This window comes from Staurois parvus, unplaced genomic scaffold (assembly GCF_062004578.1).
Source record: "Staurois parvus isolate SC_StPar_1 unplaced genomic scaffold, SC_StPar_1.0 ptg000449l, whole genome shotgun sequence".
In the NCBI taxonomy this organism is placed as follows: domain Eukaryota; kingdom Metazoa; phylum Chordata; class Amphibia; order Anura; family Ranidae; genus Staurois; species Staurois parvus.
In genome coordinates, this window is record NW_028318245.1 from 507,640 (window position 1) to 533,773 (window position 26,134).

Sequence of the window (26,134 nt, forward strand, 5' to 3'; positions counted from 1 at the left end):
CATTTATCCAACCATCCATCCAGAGCCTCTGGTTTATAGACCGGATACGTCCTAAATATAGAACCATTTATCCAACCGTCCATCCAGAGCCTCTGGTTTATAGACCGGATACGTCCTAAATATAGAGCCATTTATCCAACCGTCCATCCAGAGCCTCTGGTCTATAGACCGGATTCGTCCTAAATATAGAACCATTTATCCAACCACCCATTCAGAGCCTCTGGTCTATAGACCGGATACGTCCTAAATATAGAGCCATTTATCCAACCGTCCATCCAGAGCCTCTGGTTTATAGACCGGATACGTCCTAAATATAGAGCCATTTATCCAACCGTCCATCCAGAGCCTCTGGTTTATAGACCGGATACGTCCTAAATGTAGAACCATTTATCCAACCGTCCATCCAGAGCCTCTGGTTTATAGACCGGATACGTCCTAAATGTAGAACCATTTATCCAACCGTCCATCCAGAGCCTCTGGTTTATAGACCGGATACGTCCTAAATGTAGAGCCATTTATCCAACCGTCCATCCAGAGCCTCTGGTTTATAGACCGGATACGTCCTAAATGTACAACCATTTATCCAACCGTCCATCCAGAGCCTCTGGTTTATAGACCGGATATATCCTAAATATAGAGCCATTTATCCAACCGTCCATCCAGAGCCTCTGGTTTATAGACCGGATACGTCCTAAATGTAGAACCATTTATCCAACCGTCCTTCAAGATCCTCTGGTTTATAGACCGGATACGTCCTAAATGTAGAACCATTTATCCAACCGTCCATCCAGAGCCTCTGGTTTATAGACCGGATACGTCCTAAATGTAGAACCATTTATCCAACCGTCCATCCAGAGCCTCTGGTTTATAGACCGGATACGTCCTAAATGTAGAACCATTTATCCAACCGTCCATCCAGAGCCTCTGGTTTATAGACCAGATACGTCCTAAATGTAGAACCATTTATCCAACCGTCCTTCCAGAGCCTCTGGTTTATAGACCGGATACGTCCTAAATATAGAGCCATTTATCCAACCGTCCATCCAGAGCCTCTGGTTTATAGACCGGATACCTCCTAAATATAGAGCCATTTATCCAACCGTCCATTCAGAGCCTCTGGTCTATAGACCGGATACGTCCTAAATATAGAACCATTTATCCAACCGCCCATTCAGAGCCTCTGGTTTATAGACCGGAATGTATATTGTTTAAGGTAATGTTCTATTTCAATTTACGACTTTTACTTATTTATTTTTTTATTTTTTCAAATTCATAAATTTTACACACAAATTACTTTCATTTTTTGGAGGGGGATTTCAACTCGGATGTTTTATAGACAACACCACTTAAGGAAGTATTGAAGAACAACGTAGGCAGAAGATTTAATATTCTCCTAGGAGGAGAACCTACGAATGGTCAGTGGACCATAGAGATAGGAAGTAATAAGAGGCACAGGCAGGAAAGTATAGGCAGAAAAAAGGAAGTGATGGCACAATCAGACAGGATGTTCCGGGTGAGAGGTGAGTCGGGAGGAAGTAGAGAGGAGACATTGCTGAAAGTGGCAGCAGAGGAGGTAATAAGATCTGATTTTATATTTACATCCAGTAACCCCCCGTCATGTCCGTCCTCTTCCTCCATCGTCACTGTTACATCTTTAATGGTTTATAGACCGGATACGTCCTAAATATAGAACCATTTATCCAACCGTCCATCCAGAGCCTCTGGTTTATAGACCGGATACGTCCTAAATATAGAACCATTTATCCAACCGTCCATCCAGAGCCTCTGGTTTATAGACCGGATACCTCCTAAATATAGAGCCATTTATCCAACCGTCCATCCAGAGCCTCTGGTTTATAGACCGGATACGTCCTAAATATAGAACCATTTATCCAACCGTCCTTCCAGAGCCTCTGGTTTATAGACCGGATACGTCCTAAATATAGAACCATTTATCCAACCGTCCATCCGGAGCCTCTGGTTTATAGACCGGATACATCCTAAATATAGAGCCATTTATCCAATCCACCTAATTGTTCGTTTATTACCAATCTACAGAGAGAAGAGTCCTGTATAGATCACATGACCACATAAACAAGAATGGACGAATGTCAATTTCATATGACTGAGAGGATAGTAGACCTCACCCTGGAGATCATCTACCTGCTGACCGGAGAGGTGAGGAGGATTCTGGGAGGTTACGTGACATCACTCTTATCTTTTCTGACCAGAAAGGTGAGGAGGATTCTGGAAAGTTTGTAGTGATAATTTTTCTATCCTCTCTCAGGATTGTAAAGTAGTAAAGAAAATATCTGGTGAGCCATTAACACCCAGCAACTGTCTCCATGGAATGTTACCCATCACAGGGTCTCCACCTCTCTGCCTGAAAACAGAGGGAACCAGTGCCAAGAAGATCCTAGAAGTCACCAAGAAGATCATTGATCTGCTGACAGGAGAGGTGAGCGGTGCCAGGAATTCTGGGACATTCTCCAGTAACAGACAAGGGATGTGTCTGGATGGTGACTGTATCATTGTGTGTGTCAGGTTCCTATAAGGTGTCAGGATGTCACTGTCTATTTCTCCATGGAGGAGTGGGAGTATTTAGAAGGACACAAGGACCTCTACAAGGACGTCATGATGGACAATCAGCCGCCCCTCACATCCCCAGGTAAGAGGAGATTTTATTGTAAAGGAGAGAGCAGTACGGAGGCTCCACCTAGATCCCATATCATCTGATAAACACATAGAAACAATAAATTCAGTCAGTGTGTGTGTTTCCTACAGATAGATCCAGTCATGGGAACCTATCAGAGAGATGTCCCTGTCCTCTGGATTCCACACAGGAAGATCCCATCATCCCTTGCTATCATCAGGTAGGTGGGACTGAGCTTGGAGACCTAAAATGTAAAATTATGAGATGATATTCTATGTAATCTTTTGTTTCATTTTATAAATTAATTCTATTTTGCGGGGTTTAGGATGAAGAACTGAAAGACATCAAAATTGAGGTTAAAGAGGAAGAAGAAGAGACGTTGGTGAGTGGAGATCAGCGGTCAATGGAGGAGGGGGAGATGATTATGAAAAGCAAACAGAAGGAATCTTTTCTACATATAGACACAAGTAAGTAATAAACACCTGTTTTTTTAATAGGCTCAAGATTTTTATTCCAGCACAGTCTATGCTGCCATTGTTCAACATATGAAAGGTCCATCTCCATTCCTCGATAGAACAACATGTTCCCAACAAATGAGGAGAAGATACTGGACACCATATGCAAGGTCCATCTCCATTCCTCAATATAATGTCATGTTCCCAACAAATGAGGAGGAGATACTGGACACCATATGAAAGGTCCATCTCCATTCCTCAATATAACGTCCTGTTCCCAACAAATGACGAGGAGATACTGGACACCATATGAAAGGTCCATCTCCATTCCTCAATATAACGTCATGTTCCCAACAAATGACGAGGAGATACTGGACACCATATGAAAGGTCCATCTCCATTCTTCATTATAACGTCATGTTCCCAACAAATGAGGAGGAGATACTGGGACACCATATGAAAGGTCCATCTCCATTCCTCAATATAACGTCATGTGACCGACAAATGAGCAGATACTGGACACCATAAGAAAGGTCCATCTCAATTCCTCAATATAACGTCATGTTCCCAACAAATGAGGAGGAGATACTGGACACCATAAGAAAGGTCCATCTCAATTCCTCAATATAAAGTCATGTTCCCAACAAATGAGGAGGAGATACTGGACACCATATGGAAGGTCCATCTCCATTCCTCAATAGAACGTCATGTTCCAAACAAATGAGGAGGAGATACTGGACACCATATGAAAAGTCCATCTCCATTCCTCAATAGAACATCATGTTCCAAACAAATGAGGAGGAGATACTGGACACCATATGAAAGGTCCATCTCCATTCCTCAATATAACGTCATGTTCCCAACAAATGAGGAGGAGATCCTGGACACCATATGAAAGGTCCATCTCCATTGCTCAATAGTACGTCATGTTTCCAACAAATGAGGAGGAGATACTGGACACCATATGAAAGGTCCTTCTCCATTCCTCAATATAAAGTCACGTTCCCAACAAATGAGGAGAGGATACTGGACACCATATGAAAGGTCCATCCCCATTCCTCAATATAACGTCAGGTTCCCAACAAATGAGGAGGAGATACTGGACACCATATGGAAGGTCCATCTCCATTCCTCAATATAATGTCATGTTCCCAACAAATGAGGAGGAGATACTGGACAGCATATGAAAGGTCCATCTCCATTCCTCAATATAACGTCATGTTCCCAACAAATGAGGAGGAGATACTGGACACCATATGGAAGGTCCATCTCCGTTCCTCAATATAATGTTATGTTCCCAACAAATGAGGAGGAGATACTGGACACCATATGAAAGGTCCATCTCCATTCCTCAATATAACGTCATGTTCCCAACAAATGAGGAGGAGATACTCGACACCATATGAAAGGTCCATCTCCATTCCTCCATAGAAGGTCATGTTCCTGAACCTCGTGTAGTTTGGATGTATGGTTGACACGATTTTGGTGTGGTGTTCTAGTCTCTCCCGGTTAGGTGGCAGATCTCTGTGAAATTTGTGACTCCTGAATGTAAGATATGAAGAATACCGATAACATTTGTTTCTGAACAGATGGTCACTACGCTCGTAACTGGAACATCTGTGAGGGACCTTTTATTTCATCTCCAAGTTGGAATGTAGAAGATAATGGCTTCACCCCAGAAGTAACTCCCATTGCTGATAGTAGACATAACAGACCTTTCCATTTGGAGAGATCAATGAATCCTTCTAATCTTGAGGAACCTTCTGGCAAATCACAAAGACGTACTCCAGAAATACAACTGAGGTCTCAGAGTGTGGTCAGACCAACAGGTCCGTTTAATTCCCAGGAATCTTCAAGTCACGAAGGATTTCGCACAGGAGAGAGTTTATTGTCCTGTTCACTGTGTGGGAAATCTTTTGCGGAAAACAAAGACCTTCTTATGCACCAGAGAAGTCACACAGGTGAGCGTCCTTTCTCGTGCTCAGAGTGCGGGAAATGTTTTACTGAGAAAATATACCTTCTCCGACACGAGAAACGTCACATGGGCGAACGCCCTTTCTCGTGTTCGGAGTGCGGGAAATCTTTCACCGAGAAACAATCTCTTCACAGACACGAGAGAAATCACACTGGCGAGCGCCCCTACTCGTGTTCAGAGTGCGTGAAATGTTTCACCGATAAAGTAAAACTTCTTCTGCACCAGAGAATTCACACGGGTGAGCGCCCTTATTCATGCTCAGAGTGTGGGAAATGTTTTAGCCAAAGAGGAAACCTGGTTAAACACCAGAGAATCCACACAGGGGAGCGTCCCTTTTCGTGTTCAGAGTGCGGGAATTCATTCACCGCAAAAGGAGACCTTCTCAACCACCAGAGAAGTCACACAGGCGAGCGTCCTTTTTCATGCTCAGTGTGTGGGAAATGTTTCATTCTGAAAAAGACACTTCTCACACACCAGAGAATTCACACGGGCGAGCGACCTTTTTCATGCTCCGAGTGCGGCAGTTCCTTCACCACCAAGGGAGACCTCCTTAACCATCAGAAAAGTCACACCGGCGAACGTCCTTTTTCATGTTCCCTGTGCGGGAAATGTTTCATTCTGAAAAAGACACTGCTTACGCACCAGAAAAGCCACACAGGCGAGCGCTCTCATTCGTGCTCGGAGTGCGGGAAAAGCTTCATTCACAAAGTAAGCCTGGTTAAACACCAGAGGATTCACACGGGCGAGCGTCCTTATTCGTGTTCAGAGTGCGGGAAACGTTTTTTCGAGAAAAGACAGCTTGTGAAACACCAGAGGCTTCACAATTAGGAGAGGGGGAGGGGAGTGCGGGAAATGTTTTAATTATACAGTGAGGAACAGAAGTATATGAACACCCTGCGATTTTGCAAGTTCTTCCACTTAGACATCATGGAGGGGTCTGAAATTCACATTGTAGGTGCATTCCCACTCAGAGACAGAATTCAGGAAATCACATTGTATGATTTGTAAAGAATTTATTTGTCTTGCACTGCTGAACATAAGTATTTGAACACCTAAGAAACAGCAAGAATTCTGGCTCTCATTAGACCTGTTACTGTGCCTCTAAAAAGTCCACCTCTACTCCACTCATTAATCTAACTTAGTAGTACCTGTCTGAGCTCTTTAAAGACACCTGTCCACCCCACAGTCAGTCAGACGCCAACTACTACCATGGGCAAGACTAAAGAGCTGTCAAAAGACACCAGAGACAAAATTGTGGACCTCCACAAGGCTGGAAAGGGCTACGGGGCAATTGCCAAGTAGCTTGGTGAAAATAGATCAACTGTTGGAGCAATTGTTAGAAAATGGAAGAGGCTAAAGATGACTGTCAGTCTCCCTCGGACTGGGGCTCCATGCAAGATCTCACCTCGTGGGGTATTACTGATGATAAGAAAGGTGAGGAATCAGTCCACACCACGTAGGATATTCCCATCACCTCCATCTTGCTTCTCCTCCTCCATGGTCACTGATAGGATCCGTAATTTCAGTCATTATCTTCATCAGGTTATGGAGGTCATCATCCTCTGTTCATAGAAAGTCATCCATTGGTGTTTTAATACTTTTATTCCCATCGCCACCATTTTGGTTCTGCTCTTCCATGGTCGGTGATAGGATTCGTAAATTCAGTCATTATCTTCTTCAGTGATATGGAGGTCATCATGCCCCATAGAAGGTCATCTACCGGTGTATTAATACTGAGATGGAGGGTCTCTCTGATTCTGAGGATTCATGGAGTCACTACAAACACCACGTAGGATATTCCCATCACCTCCATCTTGGTTCTCCTCCTCACTGTCAGTTATGGTTCCAAAGTTTCAATGATTTTCTTCATCAGTGATATGGAGGTCATCATTTGGTGTTTTAGTATTGATATTCCCATCACTGCCATTGTGGTTCTCCTTCTCCATGGTTGCTGATAGGATCTGTAATTTCAGTGATTATCTTCATCAGGTTTTGCAGGTCATCATCCTCAGTTCATAGAAAGTCATCCATTGGTGTTTTAATACTGATATTTCCATCACCCCCATTTTGGTTCTCCTCCTCATGGTCGATGATAGGATTTGTAAATCCACTCATTATCTTCTTCAGTGATATGGAGGTCATCATGTCCCATAGAAGGACATCCACCGGTGTATTAATACTGAGATGGAGGGTCTCTCTGATTCTGAGGATGCATGGAGTCACTACAAACACCACGTAGGATATTCCCATCACCTCCATCTTGCTTCTCCTCCTCCATGGTTACTGATAGGATCCGTAATTTCAGTCATTATCTTCATCAGGTTATGGAGGTCATCATCCTCAGTTCATAGAAAGTCATCCATTGGTGTTTTAATACTGATATTCCTATCACCGCCATTTTGGTTCTCCTCCTCATGGTCGGTGATAGGATTCGTAAATTCAGTCATTATCTTCTTCAGTGATATGGAGGTCATCATGCCCCATAGAAGGTCATCCACTGCTTTATTAATACTGAGATGGAGGGTCTCTCTAATTCTGAGGATGCATGGAGTCACTAGAAACACCACTTAGGATATTCCCATCACCTCCATCTTGGTTCTCCTCCTAACGGTCAGTTATAGTTCCAACATTTCAGTGATTATCTCCATCATTGACATGGAGGTCATCATCCTCAGTTCATAGAAAGTCATCCATTGGGGTTTTAATACTGATATTCCCATCACCTCCATCTTGGTTCTCCTTCTCACGGTGAGTTATGGTTCCAAAGTTTCAATGATTTTCTTCATCAGTGATATGGAGTTCATCCATTGGTGTTTTTAGTACTGATATTCCCATCACTGCCATTTTGGTTCTCCTTCATGGTCGCTGATAGGATCCGTAATTTCAGTGATTATCTTCTTTAGTGACATGGAGGTCATCATCCTCAGTTCATAGAAAGTCATCCATTAGGGTTTTAATACTGATATTCCCATCACCGCCATTTTGGTTCTCCTCCTCATAGTCGGTGATCAAATCAGTAAATTCACTCATTATCTTCTTCAGTGATATGGAGGTCATCATGCCCCATAGAAGGTCATCCACCAGTGTATTAATACTGAGATGGAGAGTCTCTCTGATTCTGAGGATTCATGGAGTCACTACAAACACCATGCAGGATATTCCCATCACCTCCATCGTGGTTCTCCTCCTCACTGTCAGTTATGGTTCCCAAGTTTCAATGATTTCCTTCATCAGTGATATGGAGGTCATCATTTGGTGTTTTAGTACTGATATTCCCATCACTGCCATTTTGGTTCTCCTCCTCCATGATCGCTGATAGGATCTGTAATTTCAATGAATATCTTCTTCAGTGATATGGAGGCCATCATCCTCAGTTCATAGAAAGTCATCCATTAGGGTTTTAATACTGATATTCCAATCACCGCCATTTTGGTTCTCCAATTCCATGGTCGGTGACAATGACTGAATTTACGGAGCCTATCTTCTTCAGTGATATGGAGGTCATCATGCCCCATAGAAGGTCATCCACCGGTGTATTAATAATGAGATGGAGGGTCTCTCTAATTCTGAGCATGCATGGAGTTACTACAAATACCACTTAGGATATTCCCATCACCTCCATCTTGGTTCTCCTCCTCACTGTCAGTGATAGGTTCCAAAATTTCAGTCATTTTCTGCATCAGTGACATGGAGGTCATCATCCTCAGTTCATAGCAAGTAATCCATTGGTGTTTTAATACTGATTTTCCCATCACTGCCATTTTGGTTCTCCTCCTCATGGTCGGTGATAAAATCGGTAAATTCAGTCATTATCTTCTTCAGTGATATGGAGGTCATCATGCCCCATAGAAGGTCATCATGCCCCATAGAAGGACATCCACCGGTGTACTAATACTGAGATGGAGGGTCTCTCTAATTCTGAGGATGCATGTAGTCACTACAAATACCACGTAGGATATTCCCATCACCTCCATCTTGGTTCTCCTTCTCACGGTCAGTGATAGGTTCCAAAATTTCAGTGATTTTCTTCATCAGTGATATGGAGTTCATCCATTGGTGTTTTTAGTACTGATATTCCCATCACCTCCATCTTGTTTCTCCTCCTCCATGGTCGCTGATAGGATCCGTAATTTCAGTCATTATCTTCTTCAGTGACATGGAGGTCATCATCCTCTGTTCATAGAAAGTCATACATTGGTGCTTTAATACTGATATTCCCATCACCACCATCTTGGTTCTCCTCCTCATGGTCAGTGATCGTATCCGTAAATTCAGTCATTATCTTCAGTGATATGGAGGTCATCATGCCCCATAGAAGGTCATCCACCAGTGTACTAATACTGAGATGGAGGGTCTCTCTGATTCTGAGGATGCATGGAGTCACTACAGACACCACGTAGGATATTCCCATCACTTCCATCTTGGTTCTCCTCCTCACTGTCAGTGATAGGTTCTAAAATTTTAATGATTATCTTCATCAGTGACATGGAAGTCATCATCCTCAGTTCATAGAAAGTCATGCATTGGTGTTTTAATACTGATATTCCCAATCTTCTTCAGTGATATGGAGGTCATCATGTCCCATAGAAGGTCATCCACCGGTGTATTAATACTGAGATGGAGAGTCTCTCTGATTCTGAGGATGCATGGAGTCACTACAAACCCCACGTAGGATATTCCCATCACCTCCATCTTGGTTCTCCTCCTCACGGTCAGTGATAGGTTCCAAAGTTTCATCGGTGATATGGAGGTCATCCCCATCAATGGCTTACAAAGTATTTCAGTGTCACGTGATCTGTCCCGTGATTGTACATTCCAAACTTGGTTAACTGGGAGTTCTCCTGGAACCCTGTCTGTCCTGTGCTGAAGGACATTGGGCTCCTCCATGTTCCTTTGAGGAACCACATTGGTTTAGTGGTTTTGGTAGACTGTAAGCTCTTTGTGGGCAGCGAGTGGTATGAATGTACAACATATGTAGAGCTGAAATTGTCAGTGATATATAAGTAGTTGTAGTAAATAAAAATGTGCTGAACCCCGGTCTCTGACTGTATTTTAACATTTTTTTTAAAACGGTCACATGACCACCCATGCGTGTGTTTTAGCCCACCGTGCACTGGGTGGTGGGAGGATTCGGGAGAAGTCAACACTTCACCAAACCTAATACAACAACAATATTTGATCTTTTGCAGGCACAATTTTCTCGTTCATTAATGGTCACAGGAAGTCCCATGCTGTCGGGTCATACTGTTGGCTACCGAAGGATTGGACACTGCCAAACAGAAGAAAAAAATTGTAGACCAGCCCAGGATACCCCCACCTCCCCCGAAGCTCTGCTAAGAAAAGTCCAAACACTTATTTGATATATTTTTCCTTTTTTTTTCCATCAGTCAGGTCTCCTGCTACATTGCTGCTTGAGCTGGTCTCCACATGGCAAGATCGGTCTTTCCTTAGCCTAGATGTGGAGTCCACAGAACCTACTGGACTGAACATTGTGGGGCTAGCCGGAGTGTGATGTTCAGGCACTAGGATCTGGAGAAGGGTCTTTCCAGACCTTGTTCTGGTAACAAGTTAGCCGTGGAACCCTTTTCCAGAATCCGTGGAACCCTTTTCCAGATGCAGACTCCGTGGAACCCTTTTCCAGATCCAGACTCTGTGGAACCCTTTTCCAGATCCAGACTCCTTGGCATCGCAGCAGTGCTTGCCCTTTCTCTGAAGACCTATTCCTTGAGTAGGCCAAGTGAGTTGAGCATCGGGAGAGTTCAGTTGAGTTGAGTTGATCAACGTCTGAGACTCTACCTGATGCCAAGTCTCTCCAGTGCTTACCAGACAAAATTGCCTTTGAGGAGTCACAATCTTCTACAATTATTCCTATATAGAAGGTGACTGTTTCAGGTCTGCTTGATGAGGTGTGCACCACCTTGAAGTTGAAGGATGTGCCTGTCACTTCTACCAGTGCTCTTCCCCGTATAGAATTTTAGCGTTCTAAGGCCACCAAGACCATTCCGGATTTTGCGCTGTTCTCAGCCTTCCTTTATTGAGGCGGGTGTTCTGTATTTCCATATCGTGGCCTTCCATTCAGCCTATCTTGTGGACCTCAGGTGCTCCCCAAGGTTCTGGCCCCACTACTAGCCTTACCGGGCTCTCCTCTCAGATCATTTCCATCGTGGGATTTCTGGACGAGAGAACATTGGCAAAGCTTTTAGTGGACAATGTAGTCCTTACCATCCAGACCTTGCAGAGGTTTGGATGGATCGTGAACCTTCAGTAGCCAGCCCTGGAACCAACCCTTCATTCAGCAACCAGTCCTGGAACTGGCCCATCGAAACCTAAACCAGGGATTTGGGTTGGGTTTGAGTTCGGTTTTCGATGGGCCAGTTCCAGGGCTGGCTGCTGAATGAAGGGTCTGTTCCAGAGCTGGCTGCTGAAGGTTCACGATCCATCCAAATCTCTGCATCCTAGACACATCTAAAATGTTTTTTTTTTTTACCCCAGGAGAAACTTCAAACTCTTCACTACCAGACTCATACACTTCAGTCCAGGAGTCACATGACTCTTTATTTTTGCATGAGAGTTCTGGATCTGATTGTGGCCTCCTTCAAGGCATTATCCCAGCTTCACTTCAGAAGACCAGGCACCAAAGACCAGGTTGTCCCTGGATTGGTGGCTCATGAATCTAGCTTTGGAGTTGAGAAAGTCTATCTTCCCATCTATCTTCCCATCCTCTGGAAGATCCTCAGATGTCAGCCTGGGCTGGGCAGGAGTTCTTGGACCCCTGTGGGAGTGAAGGACTTGGACTTTGAAGGACTCTTGTTTCTCGATCAGCACTCTGGAACCTTGGGCTATATGGTTGTCCTTGCATTGCATGACCCGGCTGGAAGATGATCTGATCTGAATTCAGCCAGACGATGCCATGGAAGTGGGCTGCATCAACCATCAGGGAGGAACCAGAACTTTCACCACGGAAAGGGAGGTAGATCCTCCAGGGATGGTGAGAACTCCTCATAATGGGGACAGCAGGGATGGTGAGAACCCCTCATAATAGACACAGCAGTGATGGTGGGAACCTCTCAAAATGGACACAAGCAGGGATGGTGAAAACCCTTCATAATAGGGACAGCATGGATGGTGAGAACCCCTCATAATGGATACAGCATGGACGGTGAGAATCCCTCATAATGGATACAGCAGGGATGGTGGGAACCCCTCATAATGGACAGCAGGGATTGTGAGAACCTCTCATAATAGGGAAAGCATAGATGGTGAAAACCCTTCATAATGGGGACAGCAGGGATGGTGGGAACCCCTCATAATGGATACAGTATGGACGGTGAGAATCCCTCATAATGGATACAGCAGGGATGGTGGGAACCCCTCATAATGGACAGCAGGGATTGTGAGAACCTCTCATAATAGGGAAAGCATAGATGGTGGGAACCCCTCATAATGGGGACAGCAGGGATGGTGGGAACCCCTCAAAACAGACACAGGGATGCTGGGAACTCCTCATAATGGACATCAGGGATGGTGAGAACCCCTCATGATGGATACAGCATGGATGGTGAGAACCCCTCATAATGGATACAGCAGGGATGCTGGGAACTCCTCATAGTGGACATCAGGGATGGTGAGAACCCCTCATGATGGATACAGCATGGATGGTGAGAACACCTCATAATGGGGACAACAGGGATGGTGGGAACCCCTCATAATGGACAGCAGGGATTGTGAGAACCCCTCATAATAGGGAAAGCATAGATGGTGGGAACCCCTCATAATGGGGACAACAGGGATGGTGGGAACCCCTCAAAACAGACACAGGGATGCTGGGAACCACTCATAATAGGGACAACATGGATGCTGGGAACTCCTCATAATGGACATCAGGGATGGTAAGAACCCCTCATAATGGGGACGGCAGGAATGGTGGAATCCCCTCATAATGGACAGCAGGGATGGGGAGAACCCCTCATAAAGGACAGCAGCGATGGTGGGAACCCCTTATAATGGACAGCAGGGATGGTGAGAACCCCTCATAAAGGACAGCAGCGATGGTGGGAACCCCTCATAATGGACAGCAGGGATGGTGGGAACTACTGAAAACTGACACAACAGGGATGGCAAGAACCCCTCATAGTAGGGATGGTGATAACCCCTCATAATGGGGACAACAGGGATGGTGGGAACCCCTCATAATGGACACAGCAGGGATGGTGGGAACCCCTCATAATGGACAGCAGGGATGGTGAGAACCCCTCATAATGGGGACAGCAGGGATGATGGGAACCCCTCATAATGGACACAGCAGGGATGGTGAAAACCCCTCAATGGACAGCAGGGATGGTGAGAACCCCTCATATCACATATACAGACCTCCCAGGAAGATAAATGGGCTGGTTACACTGGGTGTATATGTAGGACTTGTTGGGACTTTTAGTTTAGGGGGGGGGCATGTGGAGCAACTTGGAGCTATAAATTGTTCAGGTGTGAATGGGGCCTATAAGGGGGGAGGGGGGATCAGGTGATCACTGTGATTTGCTGTCACCGTGGTCACAAGATCAGAAGACAGTCCCTCCAGCTACTGATTTGTTAGTGAGGACTCAGAGTGGTCAATGACAGCTCGGTCTCTGTGGTCTCTCAACCTCGGCAAAGGAACCTTGGCTGCCCGTTGACGTATACCTGCGCCATGTGGGTTTCAAAGCCCATCCTTTTGCCACCATGGAGCTCAGCTGGAGGCAAGAAGTGAAGCTGCATAGGAAGTGGACGGCGGTGACATTGCGTTCGTGGCAAAAACAATTGCTCCTCAACTGAAGTGTGGTGTCCTCTCCGCAAGGAGTCAGTAGCTGAGCCATCTTTGTGGGTCATTGAGGATTCTGGGTGACCAACTTGTCCTCTCTCATGGCGGCAATTAGACTTTCTTCCTCGACAAACCACTAGAATCAACTAGAGATAAATAAAGATTACCTCCCACTTTCCACCAACACTTCCATGGATGTTCTGCCTTCTTTGTCCTACACCAGACCATCTTCTTTAGTAACACCCCATTCACACTCGTGCGCCTTGCCATACAGCTTTGGACATCAACGTCACATGACAAGCCATACCCCATGTTTTTCAATCATAACCATTCCTATACACTTACCGGCCACTGGATTAGATCCACCATGCTAGTCCCGGGTGGGACCCCCTTTTGCCTTCATTCTTCGTAGCATAGCTTCAACAAGGTGTTGGAAACGTTCCTCAGAGATTTTGGTCCATATTGACATGATAGCATCACGCAGTTGCTGCAGATCTGTCGGCTGGACATCCATGAACCGTTGATACAAGGCAGCATGGATCTATCACACCATGACACCACCACCAACAGCCTGAACCATTGATACAAGGCAGGATGGATGCACCACACCATGACACCATCACCAGCCTGAACCATTGATACAAGGCAGGATGGATCCACCACACCATGACACCACCAGCCTGAACCGTTGATACAAGGCAGGAGGGATCCAGCACACCATGACACCGCCACCATCACCAGCTTGAACCATTGATACAAGGCAGGTAGGATCCACCACACCATGACACCACCAGCCTGAACCGTTGATACAAGGCAGGATAGATCCATGCTTTCATGTTGTTTACACCAAATTCTGATCCTACCATCTGAATGTAAAAGCTGAAATCCAGACTCATCAGACCAGGCAACATGTTTCCAATCTTCTATTGTCCAATTTTGGTGATCCTGTGTAAATTGTAGCCTCATTTCCTGTTCTTAGCTGACAGGAGTGGGACCCAGTGTGGTCTTCTGCTGACAGGAGTGGCCTCCGGTTTGGTCTTCTGCTGCTGTATCCCATCTGCTTCAAGGTTGGACGTGTTGTGCGTTCAGAGATGGTATTCTGCATACCTTGGGTGTAACGAGTGGTTATTGGAGTTACTGTTGCCTTTCTATCATCTCCAACCAGTCTGCCCATTGTCCTCTGACCTCAACAAAGCATTTTCCTCCACACAACCGCCACTCAGTAGATATTCCATTCTCTGTAAACCCTAGAGATGGTTGTGTGTGAAAATCCCAGTAGATCATCAGTTTTTTAATACTCAGACCAACCCGTTTGACACCAACAACCATGCCACGTTCAAAGTCACTTAAATCCTCTTTCTTCCCCATTCTGATGCTGGGTTTTAACTTCAGCAAGTTGTCTTCACCACATCTAGATGCCTAAGTGCATTGAGTTGCTGCCATGTGATTGGCTGATTAGTCATTTGTATTACCAAGCAATTGGACCTAATAAAGTGGCCGGTGAGTGTATGTGCGACTTAAAGTTGCAGCGACTTCAAAGTAGTTCATGCTCTGCTTTGGTCACACTTTCAGGCAACCCGAGGACCATAGACTACAACCTTGGAAAGTTGCATGAAAGTCGTACCCGAATGTTTTACATGCAACAGAGGGTCTCACAGCCAATGTCAAGCAACTTTGGAGTCGTACAAGTTTGAATGGAGCCTCTTCTTTACTATGACTGAATCTCACAAAGATACATCATAACAATAGAAGTGTGGGATCCAATCCCAAAGCCATGATATACATACATCATTGACCGGGAGCCAAAAGTCCCTCCTGGAATTCATGGTTGACATAGTATAAGCACCAGATGCTCTGGGCAGGTACAGTACGCTGGTCCCATGTCAGTCACCACAATCCAAAGACTGAAAGTCCTTCAACCATCATTTGGTTGGATGATCACTTAGTCACACAGAAGAATCACCACCGGCTTTAAAAAATTCAGACAATAAAATTTCGAATAGCAGAAAGGTGATCACTCTACTCCAAACCAGAGGGGCAAAGGCTTTGTCCAAAGTTGCTTTATTTGATTGTTGTAACTATTGCAAATGTGCTTTTGGGGGTTTAATATATCTCCTTCATCAGGACCGGAGATGAGGATTCCAGTGAAATGCAAGGTGCCATCATTGGTGATACCTTAGTCTTTGTAGTACTCAGAAGATAAACATCTGAGAACATCCTTACATGTAGAGTTGGACACTAGCAGTTGCACATATGAAGCCCCGAAGAACGGGATATTGTAAAACCCTAAAGTAAGTTGGCTTTGATTACTGTAGTCAAATAAATTCTCTTTGAGAGGGAGCCATTCATCCATCCTCGTCGGTATAAAGACATGAATGTCAGAGAGTGCTCACCTTGTTGATAGACCCCATGTTTTTCTTTCTTACTATACGTGTGGTCCTTGCTTTGGCAGGACATATACACAATATGTGTGACCCCTTTGGACCATGACTTCATGTACATGTGAACACATGATGGTCCTGGTTCACACTCGTTTTTTTGTTTCCTGAAGTCTTTAATAAAGGCAGGGTAATTATGGGTGTAGGCTATGGTGGATGGCAGGTCATTCTGATAGATTTCCTTACGGACGTGTCTCCTCTCATCCCTCAGGTAAGCAGCCAATGACGGCAATGATTGATTTATCTGGATGGTTCCTACTGATCACCAGTGTAGCGAGATCCTTCTACAACTGACGACCAATGCAATGGGAATCTTCTCTACTGACTGGCAATGTAAGGGAGCCCTTTACCACTGACCACAAATATAGTGGGTCCTTCTGAAACTGATCACCAATGTAGGGAGAACCTTCTCCACTGTCTTCCAGTTTAATGACCACCAGTGTAAAGGGCTATTCTTTAACTCACCATCAATGTAAAGGGTCCTTTACCACCATCTACCAATGTAATGGGCCCTTTTCCACTGGCCACCAATGAGAGGGAGCCCTCCTTTTCTGATTGCAAATTTAAGGAGGACCTTCTTCTATGACCACCAAGGTAAGGAAGACCTTCAGCACTGGCTGTAGGGGAGCTCTTCTCTAATGATCTCCAATGTAAGGGGAACCGTCTCCACTGCCAATGTAAGGACAGCAGTGTCCAATGACCACCAATGTAAAGGACTATTCTCCAACTCACCATCAATGTAAAGGGTCCTTCACCCTCATCTACCAATGTAATGGGCCTTTTCCACTGGTCACCAATGTGAGTGAGCCCTTCTCCACTGATTTCAAATGTAAGGAGGACCGTCTTCAATGACCACCAATGTCAGGGGGACCTTCAGCACTGGCTGTAAGGGAGCTCTTCTGTAATGATCACCAATGTGAGGGGAACCTTCTCTACTGCCAATGTAAGGGGGACCTTCAGCACTGGCTGTGGAGGAGCTCTTCTGTAATGATCACCAATGTAAAGGGAACCTTCTCCACTGCCAATGTAAGGGAATTCTTGTCCAATGACCACCAGTGTAAAGGGCTCTTCCCCAGCTTACCATCAATGCAAATAGTCCCTCACCCCCATCTACCAATGTAAGGTGAACCTTCTCCCCTGTCAATGTAAGGAAATCCTTGTCCAATAACCACCAGTGTAAAGGGCTCTTCCCCAGCTCACCATCAATGCAAATAGTCCCTCACCCCCATCTACCAATGTAATGGGCCTTTTCCACTGGTCACCAATGTGAGGGAGCCATCCTTCTCTGATTGCAAATGTAAGGAGGACCTTCTTCTATGACCACCAAGGTAAGGGAGACTTTCAGCACTGGCTATAAGGGAGCTCTTCTCTAATGATCACCAATGTAAGGGGAACCTTCTGTGGTGGTTTATGTAAGGATATATTTTACTTATAAAGGGCGTGTCCCTTTCCCTTAGATGAAATATTACAGTGCCTCCAGCCGTTAAAATACGGCAAATATTTAGTGAACCAATAATTTGGACACCTTGATAATTTGATCACCACTTATTATTATACCTTGAATTCTTTTAGCCAATATGATTTCGTACCATACACACAAAATTTGCCTTATAATAGATAAATATAAAAAATTATTTATGTACAAAAATTATATATATATTAACACAAAACGCAAAAGACTGGTGATAAATGAATATTGATACACACAATCAAAAATATATCCTACCAATGTAAGACACAATAATAGGGTTTCTAACTAATTACATCGATATCACAATTTTTAAATGATCTGATTATTAATTAAATTTATTAATAATTAATAATTTCGAGTATCTCAAAGGTGATATTCTCACAAGCCGTGGCCATAGGATTGCAAGAAGCTAGCCCTTGATATATTATACTCTGATTATTAATATTCAATAAATTATGAAATATAAAAAAAAATGTATAATATGGCACCAAACAATTTTTAACAGTAAAAACAGGATCTCTCTACATATATCTCGAACTACCCAATATTGTTGTGATACACTAAGGTAATTCTATGAGTCCACACAACGGAGAAAATAGGTAATACAAAATCAAATAAACAATCTCACCGCACCCGGCATTCAGACTAGGCAACTCTCCCGTGGATTTAGCTGGCAGTGGAACGCCTTTAGAATGATGACCACAGGGGAAATTGAGATAGAGTTCAATAGTGTGGGAGAATGTAGGAAGTTATAAGGATAGAGGTTTAGAAATTTAGTAAAGTTTTAGGAAGTTTGAAAGTATGGAAGAGTAGTTATTCAGCAGAGATCTTCTTCAGATGTCAGGGTCTTCTTTTGATGAGGTCTTTTCTTTTGATGAGTTTTTCTTTTGATGAGTTTTTTTTTTAAAGGTACAAGGGCTTTTATACCAACTAATCCATTGTTCTAAGATACCTTCCCACCAGGCTTCTTGATTGGCTAGTTGAGAAATGTGTGTACATAAGCTATTTCTCACCTGCCCGCCAGGTCGCGGTCATGTATCATAGAACAATTTGAGTATTTGAGATGACTCATACCTCGGGTGGAATCTTAAGGTAATTTCAGGGATCAAATATACATCTTTTTCCAGATATAAGTGATCATACCTATAATATTCTAAATAGGGACCATGGAATATAGGGGTATATTCAGTTATTCCTTCTTGAAATACCATCCTGTCTGCTTCCTGATAAGACATGTAACTAATGCTAGTTTATAATACATCTTACTTTCCATCATCTCAATACTCAAGTTAGTGATATATAGTTCCCATTGCTGAATATTTGGTGGTGTGTGAAACCTATTCTTTATAACACCTCTTTTATAATATGTTTTTGTAGTATATCTTTGTAGTTATATACAGTCAATTTTTAGACTTAAATGTCCTGAATTTTGTTTTAGAATCACATTTTCTATGTGTAGGGAAAAACTCTGTTTGCCTGGCTCTTGTATTGGAGTCACAGTAAACAACTGTTAATGCTTTCACCCTTGGTGGACAATAGCATATTGTGATAGTTTGAGAGTTCTGTTGGTTTATCACACTCTGCAAGGCTTGAGTAAGCTCTCAGACAATCAGTTTGGTTCCTCTATTGTCCTGTCCAGACCTTGTATATGTTTACCTGCTATTGAAGTCTGAATAATGGTGTTTGACCACCTGTAGAACTTCAAAATAGTATATTGTCTCTGGGAGGAAAAAAAAAATCCCTTCACCCACCGTCTACACCTCTCCAGCCAGATGGTCATTCGACTTTCCAACCAAGACAAATTAACCCCTTAACATCCGGCTATATTGAGCTGCTTGTCACATAATATTATGTCTTGATAAAGTCATATTTTTGAGACATAATTCAAAAGGTCCACAACACTTCTCCACTGCCAATGTAAGGGCAGCATTGTCCAATGACCACCAGTGTAAAGGGCTATTCTCCATCTCACCATCAATGTAAAGGGTCCTTCACCCCCATCTACCAATGTAATGGACCTTTTCCACTGGTCACCAATGTGAGGGAGCCATCCTTCTCTGATTGCAAATGTGAGGAGGACCTTCTAAGACCACCAAGGTAAGGGAGAATTTTAGCACTGGCAGTAAGGGAGCTTTTCTCTAATGATCATCAATGTAAGGGGAACCTTCTCCACTGCTAATGTAAGGGAAGCCTTGTCCGATGACCACCATCCCCAGCACACCATCAATACAGAGAGTCCTTCACCCCCATCTACCAATGTAATGGGCCTTTTCCACTGGTTACCAATGTGAGGGAGCCCTCCTTTTCTGATTGCAAATGTAAGGAGGACCTTCTTCTATGACCACCAAGGTAAGGGAGACTTTCAGCACTGGCTGTAAGGGAGCTCTTCTCTGATGATCACCAATGTAAGGGGGCACCATTCTCAATGACCATCAATTTAAAGGGAACCTGCGGCACTGACTGTAATGGAGTTTGTCTCTAATGATCATCAGCGTAAGGGGAACCTTCTCCACTGGCAATGTAAGGGCAGCCTTGATCAATGACCAAAATGTAAAGGGCTATTCTCCAACTCACCATCAATGTAAAGGGTCCTTCACCCCCATCTACCAATGTAATGGGCCCTTTTCCACTGGTCACCAATGTGAGGGAGCCATCCTTCTCTGATTGCAAATGTAAGGAGGACCTTTTTCTATGGCCACCAAGGTAAGTGGAACTTTCAGCACTGGCAGTAAGGGAGCTCTTCTCTAATCGTCACCAATGTAAGGGCAACCTTGTCCAATGACCACCAGTGTAAAGGGCTCTTCCCCGACTCACCATCAATGCAGAGTCCTTCAGCCGCATCTACCAATGTAATGGGCTTTTTCCACTGGTCACCAATTTGAGGGAGCCCTCCTCCTCGAATTGCAAATGTAAAGGTGGACCTTCTCCTATGATCACCAAGATAAGGGAGACTTTCAGCACTGGCGGTAAGGGAGCTCTTCTCTAATGATTATCAATGTAAGGGGAACCTTCTCCACTGCTAATGTAAGGGAAGCCTTGTCCAATGACCACCATCCCCAGCTCACCATCAATGCAAGGAGTCCTTTACCCCCTTCTACCAATGTAATGGGCCTTTTCCACTGGTTACCAATGTGAGGGAGCCATCCTTCTCTGATAGAAAAAGGTCCTCCTTACATTTGCAATTCAAGGAGGAGGGCTTCCTCACATTGGTGGCCAGTGGAAAAAGCCCATTACATTGGTAGATGGAGGTGAAGGACTCTGCATTGATGGTGAGTTGGGGAAGAGCCCTTTACACTGGTGATCATTGGACAAGGCTGCCCTTACATTGGTGATCATCAGAGAAGAGCTCCCTTACAGCCAGTGCTGAGTCACCCTTACCTTGGTGGTCATAGAAAAAGGTCCTCCTTACATTTGCAATGACCACCAAGGTACGAAACGTCTAAGAAATACAGTCGTTTGTAAGAAAAGAGGCCGCAGAACAGAAAATCGTAAAGTGTACAGTTTATTTATTGAATAAACAGAATTATTAAAGAACATGCAACACAGCCGAGCCTAAATCTAAACGAAGCCTTCTATATTTGAAATGAAAAAAAAAAAAAATCATCACGTTTATCGAGGATTATACAATCAGCCAATGAAAAGCCAACTTCTTGGGTAAAAGCAACAAGGGAGCGTGCAGCGACCAACAAGGGTATTGTCCGTATATTGCCGAAAATGGCCTTGTAGATCTTGGGACCGGGTCAGAACTGTTGGTTTGAAGGACCATATTCCTAGAGATTCCATGGAGGCCTATAACTATCAACCCACGCCCCAGAAAAGTTCCCTCTGGCCCTACCCTTCCCCCAGGGAATCTGTGGATCCTGGAGCTACCAATTTGGATATGTACACCAACCTCCATGATGGAGAACCGCCAAGATGGGAGCACTGCCATGATGGGGGATCCTCCACCATGGCTTTGGCAGATTTGTATTGATATCATGAAGACTGCCAATAGCATAATGGTCCACCCACATGTAGACGGTGCCACCTGTGAACCCACGCCCAGAAAAGTTCCCTCTGGCCCTACCCTTCCCCCAGGGAATCTGTGGCTCCGGGAGCTACCAATTTGGATATGTACACCAAACGCCAAGATGGGGGATCCCCCACCATGGCTTTGCTAGATTTGTATTGATATCATGAAGAACACCAACAGCATAATGGGCCACCCTCATGTAGGCGGTGCCACCTGTCTAATGACTTTGTATACTTGTCAACATATAAGCGGATGTCCAATCAGCTATCCTTTAGGCATAAAACATTTCCCGCTCCCTAACATGAAAAAGGAGTTCTCACAAGTGCGAGTTCTCTGGCGTTTTAGAAGGTTTCCTTTTAAAATCGGGGAAATGTCTGAAGTTTACAAAAGACTCTATTTTGAGTGAACTTTCTCGTGCTGAACAAGTGCTTTCCTGTAGGTAAAACATTTCCCGCACTCTGCACATGAGAAAGGACGCTCACCCGTGTGAGTTCTCATATGCGACAGGAGTACGCTTTTCTCAGTAAAACTTTTCCCGCACTCGGAACACGAAAAAGGGCGCTCGCCTGTGTGAGTTCTCTGGTGTAAGTTAAGTTTTGCCTTTTCTGTATAAGATTTCCCGCACTCTGCGCACGAATAAGGCCGCTCACCTGTGTGAGTTCTCTGGTGTTTAAGAAGGTCACCTTTCTGAAAGAAACTTTTCCCGCACTCTGTGCACGAAAAAGGGCGCTCGCCTGTGTGCATTCTCTGATGTGTGAGAAGGTATCTTTTGTGAATGAAACATTTCCCGCAATCTGGGCATGCATAGGAACGCTCACCTGTGTGAATCCTTTGGTGTGTACGAAGTACGCTTATCTCAGTGAAACATTTTCCGCACTCTGTACAAGAATAAGGACGCTCACCCGTGTGAGTTCTCTGGTGTTTAAGAAGTGAATTTTTTAGATTGAAACATTTTCCGCACACCGTACATGCAAAGGGACGCTCACCGGTGTGAATTCTCTGGTGTTTAACAAGGTCTCCTTTATGCATGAACGTTTTCCCGCACTCTGAACACGAATAGGGACGCTCACCCGTGTGTATTCTCTCGTGTTTACGAAGATCTGCTGTCTGAATAAAACTTTTTCCGCACTCTAGACATGAATAAGGACGCTCACCCGTGTGACTTCTCTGGTGTGTAAGAAGTGTTCTTTTCTCACCGAAAGATTTCCCGCACTCTGAACACGAGTAGGGACGCTCGCCCGTGTGAGTTCTCTGGTGTATAAGTAGTTTCCCTTTCTCAATAAAACATTTCCCACACTCTGAACATGAGAAAGGTCGTTCACCTGTGTGAATTCTCTGGTGTATAAGTAGCACTTTTTTTTTACTGAAACATTTCCCACACTCTGAACATGGGAAAGGACGCTCGTCTGTGTGATTTTTCTCATGTCTAAGAAGTGCTTTTTTGTCAGCGAAAGATTTCCCACACACCGAACATGAGAAGGAACTCTCTCCTATGTGAACTCCTTTGTGGTTTGAAGATCTACCAGCACTGCGAGATCCTGGATGCGTAGCTGGAGTCGTGCGATTTACTGCTGTAGACAATGAAAGATGTCCCTCAGAGGTATTCCAGGAATAGCGTCCGCCTGGGTGGAAAATATAAAATGTTATCAGTATTCTTCTGGCACCTTCCATATGGTGTGCAGTATCTCCTCATTTGTTGGGAACATGACATTATATTGAGGAATGGAGATGGACATTTCATATGGTGTCCAGTATCTCATTTGTTGGGAACATGACGTTATATTGAGGAATGGAGATGGACCTTTCATATGGTGTGCAGTATCTCCTCATTTGTTGGGAACATGACGTTATATTGAGGAATGGAGATGGACCTTTCATATGGTGTCCAGTATCTCCTCCTCATTTGTTGGGAACATGATGTTATATTGAGGAATGGAGATGGACCTTTCATATGGTGTCCAGTATCTCCTCCTCATTTGTTGGGAACATGACATTCTATTGAGGAATGGAGTTGGACCTTTCATATGGTGTACAGTTGTGTTTCTAAATACAACGTACCGTATATAAAAGGCTAGGCTGCCAATATTTGTAAGAAAAAAAGTCAACTGAATGAAATTCAAAAACTGGAAAGGATTTTTTTTTTATCTACTTAGGATAAAATTGGGCTGAGCCTTATGTGGGTTTTGTGAACTTACCTGGATCAACTGAGGGTTTCGCATTTTTTGTCAACCCATAGAACAAGGTGTATACATACAATATACTCAGAGAAGGTAAATTAAAAAAATGAACTTCTTCTGCATTTAGTGTTTATTACTCACTTGTGTCAATATATATTGAAGATTCATCTTGTTTACTCATCTCAGGCTCCTCCTCAGGCTGGTCTTCACCCACCAATACCTCCTCCACTTCCTCTTTAATCTCAACTTTGATGTGTTGGAGTTCTTCATCCTAAACCCCAAAGAGGATAGAACACATTTACAATAAAAGAGCACGGGATGAAAGAATGTCTCACATCTTACAATAAATGAAGAGTTCCAGATGCTCAATGCCTCCTACCAGATCATACTCCAGAATGGTGTGATCTTCCTGTGGGGAATCCTCGGGATACAGAGCTTTGGGACTTCTTTCTGGTGGGTTCATCATCACGTCTTTGTAGGGATCCTGGTGTCCTTCAGGATGCTCTTTCATCACACCATACTCATCATCCTCATTTTTAAACTCTTCTTTAACGACAATATTACTAAACCCGAGGTCTCCACTCTGAATACATAATAAACATTCATTGTAACAATTATACTTGTGTGTAAATCATAATTACCAGTGATTGTTCCTCACCTACCTGATCATGGTGAGGGATGGTGTGGTCTTCCTGTGTGGAATCCCGGGAATACAGAGGACGGGGACATCTCTCTGGTGGGTTCCCATGACTGGATCCATCTGTAGGAAACACATACACTGACTGAATCCATTGTTTCTATGTGTTTATCAGATGATGGGGGATCTAGGTGGAGCCTCCGTACTGCTCTCTCCTTTCCAATAAAGTCTCCTCTTACCCGGTGATGTGAGGGGCGGCTGATTGTCCATCATGACGTCCTTGTAGAGGTCCTTGTGTCCTTCTAAATACTGCCACTCCACCATGGAGAAATAGACCGTGACATCCTGACACCTTATAGGAACCTGACACACACAATGATACAGTCACCATCCAGACACATCCCTTGTGTCCCAGAATTCACAGCACCGCTCACCTCCCCAGTTTAATAATCTTGGTGGTGTTCTGAGCAATCAAACGTGTTCAACGATGCAACCTGCAGATCGAAGGTCACCTCATTCTTCTGCACATGAATGACTTTAAGACAATGTAACAGTAATATTGTTACATTGTATTTCTAAGGGATGTCTCCCAAAAACTGTTTTAAAGCATGATTGTGATATGGAGCAAGTCCCAAGTAAGGTGGGATTTGCCATCAATAGTGTGTGGGGTGAGGAATAGGTGTAAGATAATTGGGGCATCTGGAAAACGCCTTAAGTTGAGGGTAGGTAGGCATCTGGAGTATGTCCTAGGTCAAGGGTAGGCATCTAGAGTATGCCCTAGGTCAAGGGTAGGTAGGCATCTGGAGTATGTCCTAGGTCAAGGGTAGGCATCTAGAGTATGCCCTAGGTCAAGGGAAGGCATGTGGAGTATGCCCTTGTTCAACGGCAGGCATCTGGAGTATGCCCTAGGTCAAGGGTAGGCAGGCATCTGGACTATGCCCTAGGTCAAGGGTAGGCAGGCATCTGGACTATGCCCTAGGTCAAGGGTAGGCAGGCATCTGGACTATGCCCTAGGTCAAGGGTAGGCAGGCATCTGGACTATGCCCTAGGTCAAGGGTAGGCAGGCATCTGGACTATGCCCTAGGTCAAGGGTAGGCAGGCATCTGGACTATGCCCTAGGTCAAGGGTAGGCAGGCATCTGGACTATGCCCTAGGTCAAGGGTAGGCAGGCATCTGGACTATGCCCTAGGTCAAGGGTAGGCATCTGGACTATGCCCTAGGTCAAGGGTAGGCATCTGGACTATGCCCTAGGTCAAGGGTAGGCATCTGGACTATGCCCTAGGTCAAGGGTAGGCATCTGGACTATGCCCTAGGTCAAGGGTAGGCATCTGGACTATGCCCTAGGTCAAGGGTAGGCATCTGGACTATGCCCTAGGTCAAGGGTAGGCATCTGGACTATGCCCTAGGTAAAGTGTAGGTAGGCATCTGGAGTATGCCCTAGGTCAAGGATAGGCATCTGGAGTATGCCCTAGGTCAAGAGTAGGTAGACATATGGAGTATGCCCTAGGTCAAGGGTTGGCAT

General features: G+C 44.4%; 3 protein-coding genes and 1 long non-coding RNA gene across 4 annotated transcripts in view; 3 read left to right on the forward strand and 1 right to left on the reverse strand.

Moving 5' to 3' along the window:
• Positions 1–26,134, forward strand: part of LOC149453203 (uncharacterized) — a 301,843-nt gene that overhangs the window by 26,791 nt on the left and 248,918 nt on the right. The window lies entirely within an intron of this gene.
• Positions 1,484–10,121, forward strand: LOC149453205 (uncharacterized). Its single transcript, XM_089688405.1, has 7 exons — positions 1,484–1,573; positions 2,059–2,178; positions 2,288–2,458; positions 2,545–2,668; positions 2,785–2,873; positions 2,979–3,120; positions 4,698–10,121. Exons 2-7 carry the CDS (start codon positions 2,101–2,103, stop codon positions 5,909–5,911), a joined length of 1,818 nt encoding a protein of 605 aa, XP_089544531.1. The 5' UTR covers positions 1,484–1,573; positions 2,059–2,100; the 3' UTR covers positions 5,912–10,121.
• On the forward strand, positions 16,209–24,592 carry LOC149453206 (uncharacterized). Its single transcript, XR_016314720.1, has 2 exons — positions 16,209–16,648; positions 24,162–24,592. It is a non-coding gene; the product is annotated as an uncharacterized LOC149453206 (long non-coding RNA).
• On the reverse strand, positions 21,276–24,975 carry LOC149453207 (uncharacterized). Its single transcript, XM_089688367.1, has 5 exons — positions 24,852–24,975; positions 24,638–24,735; positions 24,355–24,558; positions 24,117–24,246; positions 21,276–23,420 (listed from the first exon to the last, which is right to left on the reverse strand). The coding sequence occupies exons 1-5, from the start codon at positions 24,934–24,936 to the stop codon at positions 22,192–22,194; spliced, it is 1,746 nt and encodes a 581-aa protein (XP_089544493.1). The 5' UTR covers positions 24,937–24,975; the 3' UTR covers positions 21,276–22,191.